This window comes from Gekko japonicus, unplaced genomic scaffold, assembly GCF_001447785.1.
Source record: "Gekko japonicus isolate JY-2015 unplaced genomic scaffold, Gekko_japonicus_V1.1 scaffold973, whole genome shotgun sequence".
NCBI lineage: Eukaryota > Metazoa > Chordata > Lepidosauria > Squamata > Gekkonidae > Gekko > Gekko japonicus.
The window spans coordinates 498,756-519,563 of record NW_015172031.1 but is presented as its reverse complement, the minus strand read 5'-3'; the positions used below and the strand labels follow the sequence as shown (position 1 = coordinate 519,563).

At 47.0% G+C, this 20,808-nt stretch overlaps 1 protein-coding gene across 1 annotated transcript in view; it reads right to left on the bottom strand.

The window, feature by feature from the left end:
* The window catches only part of LOC107118311 (heparan sulfate glucosamine 3-O-sulfotransferase 3A1-like), a 109,981-nt gene extending 89,627 nt beyond the window's left edge, over window positions 1-20,354 (bottom strand). Inside the window, exon 1 of the mRNA XM_015420615.1 lies at window positions 19,957-20,354. Within this exon, the coding sequence (XP_015276101.1) occupies window positions 19,957-20,354 (398 nt within the window). The remainder of the gene's footprint in view (window positions 1-19,956) is intronic.
* Window positions 20,355-20,808: the final 454 nt, after the last annotated feature.

The following is a 20,808-nucleotide window of genomic DNA, read 5'->3' as shown; positions in this document are numbered from 1 at the left end:
ATAAAAATGTAGTAGACAGAAAGGCTTAATCTACCATCCCTTAACCACCAGTGACCTCACTGGTAGTGCTACCAATTTGCAGCCCCAAATTAAGACTAAAATCTTAAGTGTTCTGGATCTGTTATCGATGGGATAATTCAGAGGATAAATCAGATAGAAGAGGATCTCTGTTTAAAAAGTAGGACGTCTAATGTAACAAAAAATCAGTGCAACTGTAATGTAAAACCAAAATACCCATTTTGGGGTTCTTACACTTGAAACCGATCAGACCTCTAATCAAAGGTGATCTACATGTGCAAGTATCAATCAAGCGTTTTTTAAAAATATGATCAAGAAAAAGTCAGGCAATGCTGACTACAGCATTTCAAGGATTTGACACTATCAGATGATTACAGCAAGATCATGCTCAGCTTGGCTTGGGCTACCACCTAAGCATATGCAACACTTAAAATATCCAGGGCAGCAAGTGCTGTACTCCACCTCCAGGAACACACAATACCAGCATGAAAAGTCCCATGCCATATCATGTCTTGCTTTCCATGAGATTGTTTACCACAGGCCTTGTCTATGTATTTAAGAAGATTCTCAGGGTGCTTGTCCAAAGAGTTCAGTTACCCCAAGCAAACATTTATGGCATATACTAGTACTTCTTGTGAGTACAACATTCTGGTTATGTATGGCATGTTATAACCGCCAAAGTTAAAGGCAAGCTTAAGCCTTGTTGTGTACATCTGGCAGTTAAGTAGCTCTTCTCACAAAATAATCTGGGATCACACTAGAACTGTTTGGATGTTCTTTTTTTTTTTCTTTTTTTTTTCTTTCTTTCAGTATATTACTGTAACTAACCCACAAACCTTTAGATTGCCACATAAATATAAGGATTTTGTATTTTATTGAGAGGTACTGTTTTAAACGAAGAGATTGTATAACAGTTTATTGTTGAACGTTTTGTTAATGTTAACATTGGAAAAGTTTAATAAAAAATTATTTGCAAAAAAAAATGCTGTTTGGATGTTCTTATCCCTCCCACATCATCGCTGAGGTATTGCAAATGCCTGAATAGGAGATATCTGAATGCAGGATTTTCTATTCCCCCTTGAAAAGTAAACACTCATCCCCCCCCCCCCATAAGAGGAGCAGGGGAAGGACTGCGACGAATGCGGTACCAGGCCAGACAAGAGTAAGAGAGTCCAAAGGCAGTCCAAAGTCAAAACCGGGCAAGCAGCAATACCGATAGACCAAGTCCAAAATCACTAACTGTTAGAGTAGTTGTTAAAGCCAGAGTCCAAAGAAGTCAGAAGCCAGAGAGTCAGAGGTCCGAGGTGTAGGTCAGGAGCGGAGTCGTACGAGCCGAGGTCAGGAGCCAAGAAGTCAAGAACTGGAACACGGGTGGTGACGTGCAGAGCTTCATCCAAAATGACTAGTTGCTAGCACAACTAGTTGGCATGAGTGTGAGAGCTAAACAGCCCGGCAGGCTGTTGGCAATTAGCATGCCCTGATTGTGTCCCGACTCCTGCTAGTACTCAGGGCTAAACGAGCACTTACCGTGCATGCATGCATCCCGTCGCCAGGATGCCATGTCCCGTCAGCGTTGTTCCTGCAGACAGGATACTGGTGAGGGCAAGTCGGGGTGTATGTTGCTCTGGCACGAGTCTGCTTCAGCTGCCGCTGGAGCAGTTTCCGTGGCTTCAGGTGCAGGGTTGTCAGGAGCCGGGAGCTCATCCCCAGCGGTACTTTGCTCTTCTGCTGGGGCCAAGTGCTCGGATTCAGCAGCAGATGTGACAAGGTCCACAGAAGCCAAATGCCTGACCTCAATCTCTTCCAAAAGTCCTGTCCCATGGGGAATTTAACATGCACACAGACCTTTGTCTAACTAATTTTACACAAGTTGCCTTTGACAAGCTGACTAGCCCTTTTCTACTTTAAGTAACCACTCCCAGCACAGAACTCCACCCCACTCCAAAAGATGCAAAGGCCATCTTCCTGTGCACCACAGCTTCTGGCTTCTTCAAGAGTCATTCTGTTAGGCCTATTGTGCACACGAACCCTTCAAGAGCAACAGTCATACACTTCAGTCCCCAAGGATCAGATTTTCACTCAACTTTACATAACAGGGAGAGCTTGAGGCAATGAGATGGAGAAGCTGTGAAGGAAATCGTGCTCCACAGCTGCTTCCAGCCACTGGAACAGGCTTCTCTCCAAAGCCTTTCAAAGAACTGAAAACTTCTCCCTTCACTTTTACTTTACTTTTACATTTCGATTTCTATACCGCCCCTGACCCCTAGTAGGTCTCAGAGCGGTTTACATTGTACTACTTATGTAGTTAATTACCTAACTAGGGCCACAGATTCACGGGGGAAGGGAATTACCTATCAGCACCCATGCGGCACATTTCTTTACCCGGTGGGCTTCGGACGCTTATTCCTGACGTCTCGGATAGCTGGCGACCTTCTCTGGCAGGCTCCTGATGACTTCCTCCTCTGACGCACACTGCTTCGGACTGCAGCTTCCGGCTTTACGTCCCGTCAGGCCCCTGCCGTGCTGCGTCGTCTCGCAGTTGCGTTGCCTCGGCTCCGCCTCCATCCGATCACGTCGCCGCATCCTCGGATCGCCAGTCGCCGCCATTGTTCTCGCCGCCGCCGTCAGCACTCCCGGCACGGAACCAGGAGGAGGTTGCCCCCTGCCACCTAGGGCAGGTACCCATTCGTCTACTTGCTATGCTTTCGAGCCGCTGGGTTGGCGGGAGCTGGGACTGGGGGCCGGGAGCTCACTCCGGCCGCGGTGGGGATTCGAACCGCCATTGTGGCTGTTCGCTATTGATGTTACTTGCAGACGTTGTACTGCCTGCGCCACCGCTCCCACTGCGCCACTTTGATTCCCACCACCATCCCTGTCTATCTGTGGACAGGGGTGAAATACAGTATAAATTAGAGGACACAGAACTTCTGAGATCTAAAGCATCAAAAAGTGCCAATATCTTTGCCCCCTGCCCACTCCTTTACACCACCTTGAAAGAACAGTACACTGAATAATCGTTCATCTCTTTGCAACATGCAGCCTAAGATAGAGGCATTCTTTCCTCTACCAAATCCAGTAGCAGCTTTACAAAAACAGGCAGGATTAAAACATACAAAATAGATGTTCTTGGTGTGATTGACAGGATAATGGGATCCCAAAGGGCAACTTGAGTCTGAGGCTAGCAAAACAAAGGATCAGAGAACAACACAGCATCCCTCAAAAAAACCCTCCACCCTAATGGCCGGAGTAAAAAAAAATACATTTTAACACAACCCACATAAGTCCCCCCCCCCGTGTAGGTTTTATAAAGTCATATTACACAGGAGGAGGTGAGCTTCACCTGCTATTGAACTCTGGCTTTTCAATAGACTTGTTCAGCAATTCCTCATTTATTAAAAAATAATTGAGGCTATTGTGGCTTGCTCTCCCCTCCCAACTTGTCCCTCATGAACCTGGCACATGAAACAGATAAAACAGGAGTTGGAGCTTTCACATTAAAATGCAGAAGTTGTTTTTAAATAAGCATCTCCATAGGTGATCTGCCTCTTTGACAGAAGAACTGTACAGTCAGGAGTATGGGGTGAAGCTTTTGTTCCCCTTCAGTTAACACACAGCACTTTAGAAAAGTTTCATTTCCTATTCTGATCTGTAGGAAAGCAGTGGGACTTCAGCTGACTAGTGGACAGATTTGCTAGCAGCACACTTCTCCCTTTGTTACAGTCATCAAAATTAATTTGTTGGATTTATTTTTTTCAAGAAAAGAGCTTATTCAGATTTACTCAGTTTCTAGCTACAATTTTACTAAACTTTTAATTTCCCATTAGAAAAGCAACATAAAACTCTAGCTAGAGCTCTTTACTGCAACAGATCTTCCCTAATTTCCTTACTCCTGGGCTAGCAGTTATTAGTATTTTTCTGGCTGTAGGGGTCACTATTGTCATCTTGCAGTTGTCTAGATGGACGCTATCCCAAGAGAACAACCTGAAATTGATGCAAAAGCTACAGGCCCCTTCACTACTTTCCAGTTTTGTCCCTGTGCATGTTAAAAGCTATGATTCCCCCCACCCCCAAATCACTAATGCATCCTAGTCTAAACATCCATACATTGCATTAGTTTAGATGAATTGTTTGGAGCTTCACTAGGGTTTCCTGCCCAATTAGCTAGGAAAAAGAAAACAAAAGTGTGACATTCTAACTTTAAAGTCTAGAAGAAATGCAGTATGAATTTAGAAACAATCCTCACATCACACTTTGGAGTAACCCTGCTGTTTATATTCCAGCTGGAAAAGACTGCAAGCTACTTTCTTTTGTAGGAATAAGACCTTGCATAAAATGCAAGAGGAGTGGTCATGTTAGTCTGCTGTAGCTGAATGTCTGTGTCAGGCTCAGTATGCATTTTGTAGTTCGTCTGCCATAGAGGAAAGAGGGGTAGAGGAGTTTGAAAACCAAATGCTTTCATTTTCCTAAGTGCTTTGATGTACCAGACACTATGTCCAGAGAGACCTGTTGTTTTGTTTTATTTCTGTAGAGGGGTATGTGCTTAGTGTGTGTGGCCATAGTTCACTGTTGTTTCTGGTGGGCAAATGCTGTGGGGTGATTGGGTCCTGATCTTCAGTGCCTTTGCTTGAACAGAATTCAACCTTCAGTCTTAACAAAGCTCGTATTCAGTATGGTATCCATACAACGTCTCAATAAACTAAACTTTCTTCAAAGTGAGTGGTGTTGAGAACTGATTTAACCAGGATTCTGACAAATTGTTAGGACTCACTTTTTCCTTCCTTGACCACCTGCACCACAGCCGTGATGAGCAGAGAGGATGGGGAAGTCCCTACAACTGCGGTAGATGGCACCATGATTGAGCAACAGACCACAATGGCCCCAGTGGTGAATGCGAAGTCCAAAGGAGAGGAAGGTGGGGTGTGGAACAGAGACTCCTGGATGCTGCTCCCCACCTGGGCTGAGCCCACTTGGGTGGTGACTCCCGATCCAATGTTCGAGGAGTTCGCGTATGACAGCGCCCAAAGGCACTAAGGAACGCTCCTTCCAGGATCTCCTGGAGCACATCCGTGTCATGGAGGACACTGAAGTTGAATGTCTCCGCAGGGAGTTCAGAGGCAAGGCTGAAGAGATCAGGTGAGAGATGCAAAACATGATGCTGGATATACCGGGCATCATCATGGATGCCATCCAGCAAGAGTTCAGGAACCATGGAATCAGGAAAAAGATGAAGCTGGAGGGGTGCTGCTGGCCCCTCTGCAAGTGCCTCCACCTCCTCTCCTGGCACCTCCAGCTGTTCCTGCTGGCCCAGCCGGGCCAACCGAGCTGCCTGCAGCCCCAGCGACTCTGGAGCAGCCTCGCAATGCCCTGGAAGCAACATTCAATGGCACTCCAGAGAAGCTGGCATTTTTTCTGCTGAAGGTGTACAAGTTCTTACATGATTGAGGCCCCACTTTCGCTACTGACAAGCACCATGTGGATTTTATTGGGTTGCGCCTCCTGGACCAGGCAGCTGACTGGTTTGTGAGTCTCCACAACATCTGGGGCCCAGAACTCCGAGATGTGAATGCCTTCATGTGGGCACTCTGATGCCAATACAAGGACCCCCTGGAGCTAGAGAGAGCATGCACCCGCCTGACGGGTCTATGCCAGGATGGGTGCTCAGTGTGGGAGTACTCTGAAGAGTTCAAAACACACACTGCAAAGCTCCAGGGCTGGCCTGAGGAAGTCCTCATCAAGTTCTACCGGGCTGGGCTGAACCACTCATTTCTGGATCAGGCCCTGGCCCAGGGTAAACCACTAACCCTGAACAGGTGGATATAGGTGGCCTGCGAGGTGAAGAACTGCTCCAACCTTTGGCAGATATACTAGCCCCGGGCTCCCATGAGGGCAGCGATAGCGGCGGAACAACGGGGGATGAAACACAAGAGGAGGGAAGCTGTCAGAGACCAACAGTTGAGACAGGGCCCGTGTCTAAGATGTGGGGCCCCGGGGCACTTTGTGGCCACCTGCCCTCTTGACAAGAGCCTCGGGGACGGGAAAGCAACTGAGCGCAAGACCCCCAAGAAAAAAACAAAGCTGCAAGGGACGCGGATCAAGTGACCCAAAGCACTTCAAGCGAGAGTGCGAGGAGAGTCTGACGGCACCTCTTCCAGCAGAGATGAGCACAACACACCAGCAGGAAAAGATTGGGACCTGCTGTGAAGGGCACAACCCGGTAGGTCGAAAAAAATCACATGTGCCAAGTTCGGTGAGAACCTCTCCCCCTTTGTTCTATGTGATGGTGACTGTAATAAATTCCAAGCAGAGCACCTAGATACGGGTGAGAGCCCTGACTGACTCTGGGCATGCCCAAGATTTAATCAGCCCAGCGTTGGCTAGGGGTACCTGTCCAAGTATTGCCAGAACCTATAATTTTCACCCAGATGGATGGGTCCCCAATGAAGGAGGTGTGCAAGTATCAAACTGTGCCCGTGGTGATGAGGATGGGGCCCCATTGCAAGCAACACCCATTCATTATTAACCCTGCTGCAAAATTCTCAATGGTGCTAGGCAACCCCTGGCTCCGAGATCATGATCCATACATTCAGTGGAGTGGAGAGGCACTGCACTTCCCAGACCCCCAATACAAAGCTCATGGGTGGAATCCCAAGTGGGGGGAAGCGCCAGTTCCCATTCCGGAGCGTGTGTGCTTGGCGCAGGGGGAGCTCGATCTCATCCCTCCTGAGTATAGACTTCACTAGAGTGTTCGAAGAGGAGGAGGCAGATGAGCTCCCCCCCCATCAAAAGTCAGACTGTGCTATAGACATTTTGCCAGCCACAAAATGACCAAAGGGAAGTTGTATGCAATGAGCCCAGCTGACAAAGAGGATCTGTGCAGGTTTATAGATAAGAACCTTGCTCACGGTTACATCCACCTGGCCTCTTTCCCCTTTGCTGCCCTCATCCTCTTTTGAAAGAAGAAGGACAGTGGGCTGTGGCTGTGCACAGACTCCCAGGGCTACAGACTCCCAGGGCTTAAACGCAGTGTCTATGTCCAATGCCTACCCCCTCCTACGCATCAAAAACCTCCTGGCGGAAGCTTCCCACAGGCACATTTTCACCAAGCTTAGCTTGCAAGATGCTTATTTCAAAGTGTGCATTCTGGAGGGGAATGAGCACAAAATGGCTTTCAATACCCTGTTGGGACACTTTGAATACCTTGTGGTGCCATTTGGGTTAGTGGAAGCCCCCGGGGTTTTTATGAACTTAATCAATGAAGTGTTGCACAAGCATTTATTCAAGGGGGTGCAAGTTTATCGGGATGATATCTTGCTCTACTCAAAAGATAAAGACTCACATGTAAAGTTGGTCAGGGAGGTGCTCCAAACACTTTACAACCACCGGCTCTTTGTCAAGCTATCCAAGTGTGAGTTTCATAAGAATGAACTGGATTTCCTGGGATATCAGATTTTGGGGGAGGGAGTGGGCATGGACCCCCATAAAGTGCAGGACATAGTGGGGTGGGAGGCTCCTCTAACCCAGTACCAGCTCCAATCGTTCCTCGGGTTTGCCAATTTCTACCACGCATTCATCCCATACTTCGCCCAAGTGCTTTTGCCCCTTACTGACTTGTTAAAGACAAAGGGGAAGGGTCCCGACTGTAGCAAGCCAAGTACCAAGCTGGACTGGACTCCAGAGTGCCAGCAGGCATTTGAAAAGCTCAAGGAGCTGTTTACCTCTGAGCCCATTTTACACCATCCTGACGAAAATAATATTTTTGTGATCTCAATCAGCTCCTCCAATGTGGCTATGGGAGTGGGCGATCCTGCAACAGGGGAAGAATGGAAAGCTCCACCCCCTGGCATATGTGTCTAAGAAGTTCTCCCCCACAGAGCATAATTGGGAAGTTTGGGATAAGGATGCGGTTGCCATCAAACTGGCCCTTACAACCTGGAGGCACTGGCTGGAGGGGGTGAGGGTGCCATTCAAAGTGTTGATAGACCACAAAAATCTGGAGGCATTATGCATGTCGAGGTACCTAAATGCCAAGCAGTTCCACTGGGTGGAGTTTTTCTCTAAATTTTGGTTTACCCTCCAGCATCTCCCTGGAAAGTCGAACTCTCTGGCTGACGCACTATCCCACCTCCTGCAACATGACAGCCTGAGGGAAGAAGTCATAGACTTCTTCATACCCACCAAGTTGGGGGGGGGCAGTGGTAACTAACAGCAGAGCTATAGCAGAAACCCCCACTGAAGCTGAACCCTGGATTTGCTAATTTAAAACCACTTTTACAGAGGGGGGCATAGAGGATGTTCAAACTGATAATTCAGCGAAGCTGAGTGGGGATGGCTGTTGGTACAGGGGTGGGAGGCTGTTCGTGCCTAAAGCATTGAGGGGGGAAATCCTGAATTTTGGGGCACAACATAAACTGGCGGGGCATTATGGATACCTGAAAACCCTGCACCTCTTTCAAAGGCAATTCCGGTGGCCGTATATGAGGGCAGATATTTCCCAATACATGGGGAATTCCTGTCAACCCTGCCTAATGGGGAAATAGAGGCCAGGAAAGCCCCCTGGGACCTTACAGCCCCTTGAAACACCAGAGAGACCATGGGCAGTGATTTCAATGGACTTTATAACTGACTTACAACCCAGTAAAGGTAAAGTGGTGATTTGGGTGATGGTCGATACATCCTCCAAGCAGGCACAGTTTATTCCTTGCAAACAACTGACCTCGGCCAAGTCACTAGCCAAGTTTTTCCTGCACCACATTGTGAGGCTGCATTCCCTCCTCTGCAAGATCATTTTGGACTGGGGGTTGCAGTTTATTGCTAAATTCTGGAACAAACTGCTGCAGGTGTTGGGGGTGGAACAAGGTCTCAGCAGCTCCCATCACCCATTTTAATTATAAGCTGCCTTGAGCAGGATTCTGATTATGTGTACACAAATTTACTAAACAAATAAATACTTTAAAAACATCTCTATTGTTAATTCTTAGAGATCTAATACTTAAAATATTAACATTAGATTACCGTATTTTTTGGACCATAAGACTCACTTTTTCTTCCAAAAAAAGTGGGAGGAAAAGTGAGTGCGTCTTATGGACCGAAGGTTCAGAATATTTTTTTCCCTGTTTTCCTCCTTTAAAAACTAGGTGCGTCTTAAGGTCAGGTGCGTCTTATGGTCCGAAAAATACGGTAATAATCTCATGCTGAGGTCTCAGGGGCACCATTTAGGCAAAGCAAAGGGTAGATAAACAGCACACTCTTATGTTCTGACCATACCTGATTATTCCCCAGGGCTGCGATCAGATGAGTTTGATCTGATGTGGTTGCTGTTACCCAGTGGATTTAAATTGCACATTCAAACAGCATTGTCATGACCCCGCTCCCCAGTTGTCACCCCCCACCCCACTCTGATTGTGAGTTGTTTGACACTGGGGAAAGTCTGATCTTTATGGATGCAGCTGGTTTCACCCCACATTTCCACATGTCTGAACTGTCCATTGCAATCTCAAGCTGTTTGGGAAGTCTGAACCTTCCCTTCCATTTTTGCTCCTTTAAAAAAAATCAGTTAGCAATGTGCCCTTCATTGGATCTTTGTGCCAGGGTCATGAATTACTTCTTGTGTGCTTCTTTGCCACAATATTTTGTTGTGATCAGGAGGCCACCGGGGGGGGTGTTTGAACAATAAATTCAAGAAAAACTACCCTTTCTGCTGTTTCTTGGGGTGGGACAGCACTGGAAATAGTCCCTAGGGAGGCTCCCATATAGGCAACCAGGATTCCGCCCCCAGAACTTCACTCCAAGCCACTTTATAATATTGCTCTGTCAGTGAAGCTCTATAGGGAGAGGGAAAGGTGCAGGGTACACTCAGACAGTGCCACAGAAATATATAGAGTCCTATGAAACAAGTGGGAAAGGGAGTAAGATCTGGCGGGAAAGGGAGTGATTTCTGGTAAAGAAATATAGTTGTATAGGAACCAATGAGATCACAGTACTTGGCAGAGGGATTTCAGAGCTGCCAAAAAGGAGCCAGTGCTTTGAACATGCACTTATATGCTTCAGTGAACAACAAAAAGGATGCCGACCGACCAACAACTCCATGGTTACTACACAGCAATAATCTGAATGTTCAACCATGGGGTGAGCGTGCAGTGCAGTGGGTTACGGGTGGGTGCTTGGACAAAATTCTCCGGCACACAAAAAGAAGTATAAATTAGAAGTGCGGTCAAAACAAGCTAAGCCTGTCATCTCACCACAGCCCAGGAGTACTTTTTTGGGAAGGCCAACTGATGGATTCTACAGACTAAATGACTATTGTAAGCAATTCAACTAATCTACTGATCATGTGAAACCTACATTTAAATCCCCACTCTAGTATGACGCATACTAACCCATTTCAAATAGTTGTTGTGATACTAAAGTGGAAGAGGGGAACACACATATGGTGTCCTGAGCTTCTTGGAGGATGGATAGGATAAAAATGTAATAAATAAATACTGCAACCAATAAGGAGGCCTTCCTGAATGAACAATGCAAAGTAATACAGGAAAACAATAGAATAGGAAGGACTAGAGATCTCTTTGATAAAACTGGAGAAATCAAGGGAACGTTCCGTGCAAAGCTGGCCATGATAAAGGACAAAAATTATAGGGACCTAACAGAAGCAGAAGATATTAGGAAGAAGTAACAAGAGCTGTGGTGGCTCAAGTGGTTAAGACGCTGAACTGCAGGCTGTGGAAGGTCAGTAGTTCAGTGGTTCAAGACCCGGGTGCCGCAAGACAGGGTGAGCTCCTGTCTCTAGTTCCAGCTCCTGCCAACCTAGCAGTTCGAAAGCAAGAAATTGCAAGTAGATAAATAGGGACCACTTCGGTGGGAAGGTAACAGCGTTCCGTGCGCCTTGGTGTTTAGTCATGCCGGCCACATGACCACGGAAACGTCTTCGGACAGCGCTGGCTCTTCGGCTTTGTAACGGAGATGAGCACCGCAACCCTAGAGTCGGATTCGACTGGCTTTCGAGCAAGGGAACCTTTACCTTTTTAACAAGAAAACACAGAAGAAAATACAAGAAAGATCTAAATGTCCTTGAAAACCACAACGGTGTGATCAGTGACCTCAAGCCAGACATCCTGGAGTGTGAAGTCAAATAGGCTTTAAAAAGCATTACTAACAACAAAGCTAGCGGAGGTGATGGTATCCCAGCTGAGCTATTCAAAGTCTTAAAAGATGATGCTGTTAAAGTGCTGCACTCAATATGCCAGCAAATTCGGAAAACACAACAGTGGTCACAGGATTGGAAAAGGTCAGTTTACATTCCAATCCCAAAAAAGGGCAATGCCAAGGATTGTTCAAACTATCGCACAATTGCACTCATTTCACATGATAGCAAGGTCATGCTCAAGATCCTACAAGCTAGGCAACAGGCTTGAAACTCAACATCAAAAAAACTAAGATCATGGCATCCAACCCCATCACTCCTTGGCAAGTAGAAGGGGAAGTCATGGAAGCCATGACAGAATTCACATTCCTGGGATCCAAGATCACTGTAGACAGTGACTGCAGCCATGAAATTAAAAGATGCCTGCTCCTTGAGAGGAAAGCTATGACAAACCTAGACAGCATAATAAAAAGTAGAGACATCACCCTGCCAACAAAAGTCTGTATGGTCAAAGCAATGCTATTCCCTTGTAGTAATGTATGGCTGCTGTCAAACTTGCTATGCATTTTATGGCTCATTTGTCATAGCAACCGAGGGGGGAGTATCGGAGAGTGTGAAACTGAAATGCTTTCGGTTTTGCCAGGTTGCTTTGAAGTACCATGCATCCTTATCACCTTCTGAGAACCCAGACATCCTTGGATCTCAGCTTTTGCAGCTTGGCTTCATCTTTCACATTGGGGGTTGGCATAGTAAAAGGGAGTTGCTAGCCATTGCTTTTGGCGGGGGGGGATACTAAGGGGTGATTTGTCCTGGGCCTTTAGGACCCTTGCTTGAATCTTGTATGTTGCATTCGTGCCTTTGCCCTCAGTTCTAACATAGCCAGTGTTAGGTCTGGATCCTATCAATGTCTCAATAAACGTATCATTCCCCAGAGTGAATGTTGTTGGAACTGATTTATCCAAGAGTCTGACAAAGTGTTAGACCTTCCCTTTTCCTTGGATCTCCGCACCACCCACATGATGAGTGAAGGCAACGGGGACATCCCTACTACTACCAGTGATGGGGCTGCGCCTGTGTCCACAGTGGCCCTGGTGTCCATGGTGAATACGAAGGACCTCAGAGCAAAGCCCAGAGATTCGTGGGCCCTGATCTCTAAATGGGCTGAACCCAGCTGGGTGTCAACCCCAGACTCACAGTCCGAGCAATTCACATACAAAGGGGAAAGAAGACAATATGAGCACTCCTTCCAAGACGACCCTGCACACATCCTCATCGCGAAGGAAACTGACCTGGAGTGCATCTGCCATGAGTTTCGGGGTGAGACGGACAAGTTGTCAAGCTATCCAAGTGTGAGATTCATAAGGATGAACTGGATTTCCTGGGATATCAGATTTCAGGGGAGGGAGTGGGCATGGACCCCCATAAAGTGCAGGACATAGTTGGGCCTGCCGGTCCATCAGACCAGTTGGGCCTGCCGGTCCATCAGCCCCTCCAGTGGGCCAGGAGAGACTCCAAGAGTCTCTGAGAGCCACACTTGATGGCACACCTGAGAAGCTGGTGTTCTTCATGCTTCAGCTGTGCAAGTTTTTGAGAAATTGTTGGCCCACATTTGCCTTGGACGAGCACCACATGACTACATTGGTCACGCCTGAGGGAGTGGGCAGCAGACTGGTTCATGGATCCAGGGCCCAGAGCTCTGAGATGTGAATGCATTCATGTGGGCCCTCCGATGGCAGTATGACGACCCCCTGGAGCTGGAGAGAGCACGCACTTGCCTGTGCAGCCTACGTCAGGGCAGCCACTTGGTGCGGGAGTACTCCAAGAAGTTTAAAATGCATGTGGCAACGCTCCAGGGGTGGCCCGAAGAAGTCCTCATCACGTTCTACAGAGCCAGGCTGAACCATGCGATACTGGACTGAACCCTGGCCCAGGGCAGCCCGTTAACCCTGAACATGTGGATCCAGGTGGTTGCGAAGCTGAGAACCAGTCCAACCTCCTCCGGATGTACGAGCCCAGGGCCTCAATTAAGATTGCACCGGCAAAGCCGCGGGGCCCGAGCGCCAAACCAAGGGAAGCCACCTGTAGTGTGGGGCTCCAGGGCACTTCGCAGCTAACTGCCCACTTGAGAAAAGCCTGGGAGAGGGGAAGACAACTGAACACAAGGCACCCAAGAAAAGATCCAAGCAGCCGGGGGCTCGAAGCAGCCTAAAGCCCTCCAGGCAGGTGAAAGGGGAGACTTTGATGGCACCTCATCCAGCAGAGATGAACCCTCATCGGTGGCAGGAAAAGGCTGGGACCTGCTGTGGAGGACACAACCCGGAAGGTCTAAAAATCCCATGTGCCAAGTTTGGTGAGAGCCTCCCCCCCTCTTTTACGCGACTGTGACTGTAATAAAACCCTGAAATAGGCACCCAAATTAGGGTGAGGGCACTGATAGAATTCGGGTGTGCCCAGGACTTAATTAGCCCTGCATTAATAACAGGGCTAGGGGTACTTGTCCAAGTGCTCCTGGAGCCCATAGTATTCATGCAAATGGACAGGTCCCCTATGAAAGAAGCCTGCAAATACCAGACCGTGCTGATGGTGATGGGCCTCACTGGGAACAGCGGCCATTCATAATTAATCCCACCACCAAATTTTCAATGGTGTTGGGCAACCCCTGGCTCCGGGATCATTACCCATATGTACAGTAGAGCAGGGGAGTGTTGCATTTCCCAGACCCTTGGTGTAAGGCCCACGAGTGGAACCCCGAGCGGGGGGAGGCATTGGCTCCTGTCCTGAAGTGGACATGTCTAGCCCAGGGGGAGCTCAACCTAACCCCTCCTGAATATAGAGACTTGGCCAGGGTATTCGAGAAGGACAAGCTATCCCCCCCCCAAAAAAAAACAGACTGTGCTATTGAAATTTTACTGGGGCACAAGATGCCCAAAGGGAAGCTGTATGCAATAAGCCCAACCGAGAAGGAGAGGTTGCGCAATTTTGTGGATAAAAACCTGGCCCGGAGGGTCATCCATCAATCTGCCTCCCCCTTTGCCACCCGGTGCTCTTCTAGAAAAAGAAGGATGGGGGTTTGAGGCTGTGCACAGACTTAAATGCTGTATCCACGTCCTCCATTCCCCCCCCTTAATTACAGTGAAATTTATTTTCAAGTCTCCTTAAGATCACTACTAGAGATAAAAAGTTTCCCTGAATATCAGCCAGACATTATGGCCATAAACTGTCCCCAAAGGCAGGTGTTTATTTTTCAAAGTCAAGAAAAAATGTGCTTAAAAATAAATGGGAAAACCTCAGAAATTTTAATGTTTCCTTTCTTGATCCTCTTTCAAGACATGCAAAATTGGATAAGTGTGCTGCTAAGAAAATACCATTCAATGGACACCTTTGAATTTCCAGAACAGAAAGTCTTTATTCTCTGGAAAAGATATCTATATGCCCCAGAATCTGTGGATTTAGTGGGCATATATTGACATCACAACCTGCAATATTCTCTGCCCCCCTTTTCAAGAACACCTCTTCAGCTATAATCAAAATTTGTGATTCACTCCATGGTTACTCTTAAACTTCCAGGTAAGTAATGGGCATAATTTGAGATTAAGACAACACAGATCAAGATGTTCAGTGCTGTCCTAAGCATGATCAGAAATAGGTTCTCTTGGTTCAGTAAGTGAGCCTAAGAGTGCAGCAGGATACTGAACAGCCCCCTCCCTTTTAAAGAGAGGCCTCCAGATAATGTTGAAGTATGGTTCATTGGCACTACCAAGGGCACACAGTTGCTAGCATCGCATCTTTTGTTTTACTCCTGTGTACTTAATGGAGAACAAAGCCATTTCTGCTGTGCAACAGAAAGACAAATTACTTGCTGAGCCAACAAGCTATTTTCATATTAACCTGCCAGAGGACACAGCTTTATTAACTTTAAATGACAGAAGCATGTGGGAGAACCATCTAAACTATGCAAATTGCAAATAAGACAATTGCCCCGTGGCTTTCATCTTTATTTTCACATTGTTGAGGACCTTCTCCAATGAATGGAAAATGTATTCCATTAATCAATATTTGATTGGGCTTGATTAAAGTTGTGTTTGCCAACATTTATTAGATTTCTCTAATAAATATATTTTAAAAAACAATATTTATTAGATTTCTCAAAATCTTGCAGGTGGGAAAGTGGATTATTTAAATAAATGATGGCAGTTAGGACTTCAGACATTCCATAGCCCCCAGCCCTATGTAGCAGGAAACATAAACACAGCGTATGTAGTCATGTGATCTTCTGAATCAAGCTGGCTATGGACAGCTTGAAGAAGCAAATTAAGTTAGGTGGTGTTATACCAAGATTCTTTGAGGTAGGTTTGAGGCACAATAGCTGAAAACGTATCTATTGCACTACACTTATAAGTGAGATTGATTGGCAGGATCCAATCGACCCTAATAGTGAGTTTCCCTGTGGCATCTGGCTGGCTACTGTTGGAAACAGGAGAGTGCTGGATCATTGACTTTATCCAGTATGACTACTTTTATGTTCTGGCTTTTACGTTATAACAAGCTAGAGGTAATAGGAATCCTAAGGAAGGAAGGAACAAGTTATTTCTGTGGAAGCTTTCAATCTACTTCTGAATCACCTGTACTCCTGCAGAAGAGGAAATCTCCTCCTAGGCTGTTATCATACTGTCACAGTACAATCCTAGACAGAATTATACCCTTCCACTTCAGTGGACATAGGAGGGTGTAATTTAGGGCTGCCAAGTTTCCCCAGGGGGGCGGGGAAAACCCCACTCAATGGAACCTTTACCCGCCGGCCCGGATTGGGCTGCCCAGGGGAACCCTACCTCCAAAGTGCCGGACTCGCCAGACGTGCCTGGCGTGATGATGTCACCCAGAGGGGCGCTCTATAATCCGGTGGGGAGCTCTATAATTTAAGGGAAAACTCTATGGTTTTCCCTTGAATTATAGTGCCCGCACCCAACGTGCCTGACGCGATGACGTCACTTCCAGGTTGCATCATCACAGCATGCACAGTTCGCCCGCACGCCAAAGATCTCCCAGAGAGAGCCGGGACTCCCCCGCTAAAGGACTAGGTAGGACTTGGCAACCCTAGTGTAACTCTTGCTTATGGTAGCACTGTTAAATTCTTAAATATGACTGTTTCATGTGTTTCCCAGCTCGGAAAATCTGATACAAAAGTTACACTAGACAGCATGTACAATTACAAGCCATTCATTTCCCAGTTTCTAGTTGACATTAAATAATAATACAAGCAGGGCATTCCAGTTTAAAAGGCATTCCTGACTTCACTAGTGAAAACGCCCTTAAGCAGAATGTTGTCAAGTGCCTGACCCCTCTTCTATCGCCATCCAAGCTGAGATTTTGATCAACTGTGCTTTCCTGATGAGGGTCCCATGCTTCCTCTTGAACTACTTCCCCCTCATCTGAAGAGGTCAAAGATATCAGGGGCAAGGCAGCTTTCAAGGCTGAGGCTGGAAAGGTCAGATAAGGAAAAACAGGGTTTATGGCTCAGAAAGAAGAAGGTGCTTCACTGAAGGGTGATCCAGGTGGTTAGCCATGTTGGTCTGAAGCAACTGAACAAAGTTTGAGTCCAGTAGCACCTTTAAGACCAACAAAGCTTTATTCAAGGTATAACCTTTTGTGTTCAAGCACACTTCTTTTCACTGTATCTGAAGAAGTAATCCCTGGAGATCCCTGAGAGGCACTGCCAGTCTGAGTAGACAATACTGACCTTAATGGACTGACGGACTGATTCAGTACAGGGCAGCTTCATATATACAGGTGTTGTTCAGGTGTTCCAGGACTCTGTAGCTAGGAAGGTTCTTCCCTTCCTGGTTTTACAAGGCAGTCAGCTTGACAGAAATACTTGCAGTGAAAACTTAGCACAGAATAGGACATAGGGACAGATGGTAACTTTGACAACTGAGCCAAAGGATTGTTCGGTCAAAAAGGATGCACTCACAAGATAGGTACCCAGGAAGATTGTGAGATTTTGGAGAAGAGTTAGGAGTATAGTTGGTTTGTGTCAAAGTTACTAGACTCAAGATAAAAAGGGATCTCAATTCATGGGAGCAAATCACATATCTGGGCAAAGACTCAGGGCTATTTTGGGGCAGGAACGGAGTTCCGGCTGGCTCCCAAGTTGGCCACGCCCAGCAGGAACTCATTAGCATAATAGGCCACACCCAACAACAGAAACTCATTAGGACTGGCTACATTAGAGGTGTGTGGCCTAACATGCAAAGGAGTTCCTGCTACAAAAAAAGCCCTGGAGAACAAACAAGGTAAACAGAATAAGAAGCGAAAGGTGGGTGTGGCTGTATAACCACACTTCTGGTAACATGGGGGTGTTGCCTAATGTGCTAATGAGCTGTGCTGTCAGGAGTGTGACCCAATATGCTAATGAGTTCCTGCTGTTGGGTGTGGCCTATTATGCTAATGAGTTCCTGCTGGGCTTTTTCTACAAAAAGAGCCCTGCAAAGACTGATGGGCAATTGTGGTTATTAGAGGGAATGATGGGAAAGAGAACTTGCAGACTTTAAGATCCTGGAAAAAGAACAAGTTAACCTTGTGTGGTCCACTGTTGACAGAGTTCTAAAGGTTCATGAAGGCCAAAGCCCATACATTTATTTAAATCCCTCTTCTCCAAATCAATGCTCAGTCTAGGATATTGTAAATAAAGACTACTTCTGAGCATGTGCCAAGTACCTTTCCCTCACCGCTGAGTAAAAACCCAATTAGCAGCACCAAGAAGCAGGATTGTAACCATAAGGGTGCTGACAAGGGCGATGCCCCCTTCTGAAAGTGCCATGCCCTCTCACCAAACAGCCACAGCTTTTTTGTTATTTTACATACTAACAAACACTGTTTAGATTTGCTAGCTCTACCTATCTTCTTCTTGTTGTGATCCATTGTTATGTATACAAGCAACCTTTAGGGGCAAGTTTCCGCTTTGCATGTCTTTCAGTTTTGGCCCTCTACAGCTTCTCTTTGGCAGTCAGTAGTTGAGCAAGCTAAGCAAGAGGCTGGCTGCTTGTATACATTACAATATGCCCCTCTCCTCCTCAGGAGGGAGCCTGGGGTAACCATGTGGCTGTAACACCAATTCAAGCTTTCCTATCAGCTACAGCAACTGGGATCCATTGAACTCTTGCAAGGCTTGTGAAGGTGTCCTCTGTAAGTCACCATTCCTCATTAACACCTCAGGCATTTGGTAAATTTCTTGGCACCATTTCCTACTGCAGCCCTTTGTGCCCCTGAAAAGCTATTCTTGACATTTGCAGAAAGTCTGTGTTGGGAATGGAAGGAAGATTAATTTATTGAAAAGTTTCTATGGTGCCCTTCTTGCATTCAAGGCACCCTATGGCCAGTTTTCAAGGATGTTTTTACAAAATGAATGCACAGCTCAATAGGATGAAAGTTAAGCAGCACTCTAACCATGGAAAAACACTGAAAACCACTAAACTTCTCCATGCCCTACAAAAAGTTAATGAACTAAGAACTTCCCATATTTCCTCCCAGTAGGCCACAGTGTGAGTACCACAATGAAGAAACAACAAACCTTGTTGCCTATGGAATAGCCAACTAAAGGGCACCATCTGCAGGGACTGCTGAGTTTCTCCAAGCTGACTCATGGGAACAAATGGGGACATTATGCTGCTCCATACTGTTCCCACACTACAAGTTGATTTCATCTTGTGAAGTGTTTTGTAGGAAGAGCCAGCACTTTGAACTGAATCTAGAAGTAAACTGGCAACTGATATTTCATGATTAGTTGAATACAGGACAACTGTGTTTCCAATCAATGGGAAAGAAACTCCAGACATATTAGTAGATTGTCTTATTTACTTTCTTCCAGCTATCTGCCATTACAGGAAGCAACCTAATTTATCCTCACAACAGTCCTGTAAGGCAGTCTTAATGAATTCAACTGACATATTCCCACATGGTACCTTTATATTTCTCAACATGCACATAGATTGCAATGTTTACTGCCACTTAGCCTCCATTTAGTTATATTTAATGATGAACTTCATATCAGCATTGCATTTAATATCCAATACCAAAAAAACCCCCAAGAAACACACAAAACCGTCTGTACCGGAATTCAGATAAACTTATGTGCCATTAAGTACAATTAGTGCATGAATATATGTGTATTAATGTACATATTTGCTCATTGAACAATTTAGATAAACTGCAAATTTAAAATATGGGAAAGGAGCATTTGAGTCCATAAGAGGTTTGGTTCCAATAATAAATTCCAGTTTCTATAAATTCATTAGAAGAATATTTTAAAGACAAGTTTATTTCTACTCTCTTGGCAGTTCTGTACAGACAATAATGGGCTGCCCTCCACCGCACTAAACTGTCAACAAAAAAATTGCCCCCTTAACAAAAAAATTCTAGCTACGGGCCTGCTAAGGAGCAGAGTTTCCAAGGCAGAATAGAGTGAAAGAGCAATCCTACACAGGTCTACTTGGAAGTAAGTACTATGTTATGGCCTTACTCCCAGGAAAGTGTCCTTAGAAGTGCAGCCAGATCATCTCAGTACTCTCCCCCCTCCCACTTTTGTTAACATTACCTACTGGGTATATGGGGTAGTTCGTCAGTCAAGACCTTGGTAGCTATATATACAATATAATGGACCCCGTTCATTTCACAACTCACTGCTGCCCCCGAGTCCCTGAGCAGCATAAAGCGGAGAGGCGCTCCCGCCACTCTCCCGTACAGCGCCTGGCACGCCGGCGGAGCCAACTAAGCATTCTATAGCAGTGCAGCCACGCACATACCTGTACCAAGCGAGCCCCCGGCCATAGCTGCGGTCGAAAAAGTGGGGCTCGGCCCCCGCCGCCCTTACATCCGGATGCACCCGCAAAAACTCGAGCAGCGCCCGGGTGCCGCCCTTCTTCACGCCGACGATCACCGCTTGGGGAAGGCGCTTGTTGCCCTCTCCCCCCGGCTGGGATTGCATTAAGGGATCCCGAGGCGTGCCGGCCACCTCCTCAGCCTGCTCGACGAGGATCGGGGCCGGATCCCTGGCGAGGACGCGCGCTGCCCCGGCTAGGCAGTAACTGGCGTAGAGAGACATGAGAAGGGAGCCCAACACCAACAGCAGTTTTCTCAAGGCGCGGCGGGGCAAGGGCTCGGAGCCTGACGAGGAGGCTGGGGGCGCCCCTCCCCGGGCCATGCTAGGCGGCCCCCCGGGCCGGGGCCATCGCCCCCCACTCAGCCGCTTAGCTTAGACAAGGCAGCCCCATGGACAGAGGCGTTCGATCAGGGCCTGCCACCAAGGTTGGGCGGCGGAGGAGGGTTCCCCTCCCTTTCTTCAGGTCTCAGGAATGTACATGCCCATCTTCCCAGTGCACAAGGGGGAAAGAGATCCTGATAGCGGGGGCCGGCTGTGAAATCTGGCTTCCTTGGACTGAGCGAGGTCCTAAGGGGTGGGGGGGTTCGCTTATGCAGTTAGAGGGTTAACCTCAACTTAAACGAGCTCCTAGAGCGGCCGGAGAGGAGACATCCCGTCTGGGGTAGACCTGAGAGGAGGTGTTGGTTGCCTCTAAAGTGGGAGAGGGCACCGAGCACCGAAATGGGGGCCGTTGGCAGCCGCCTCAAAACGAGCAGTGTTGTGTTCCTAGAATGAG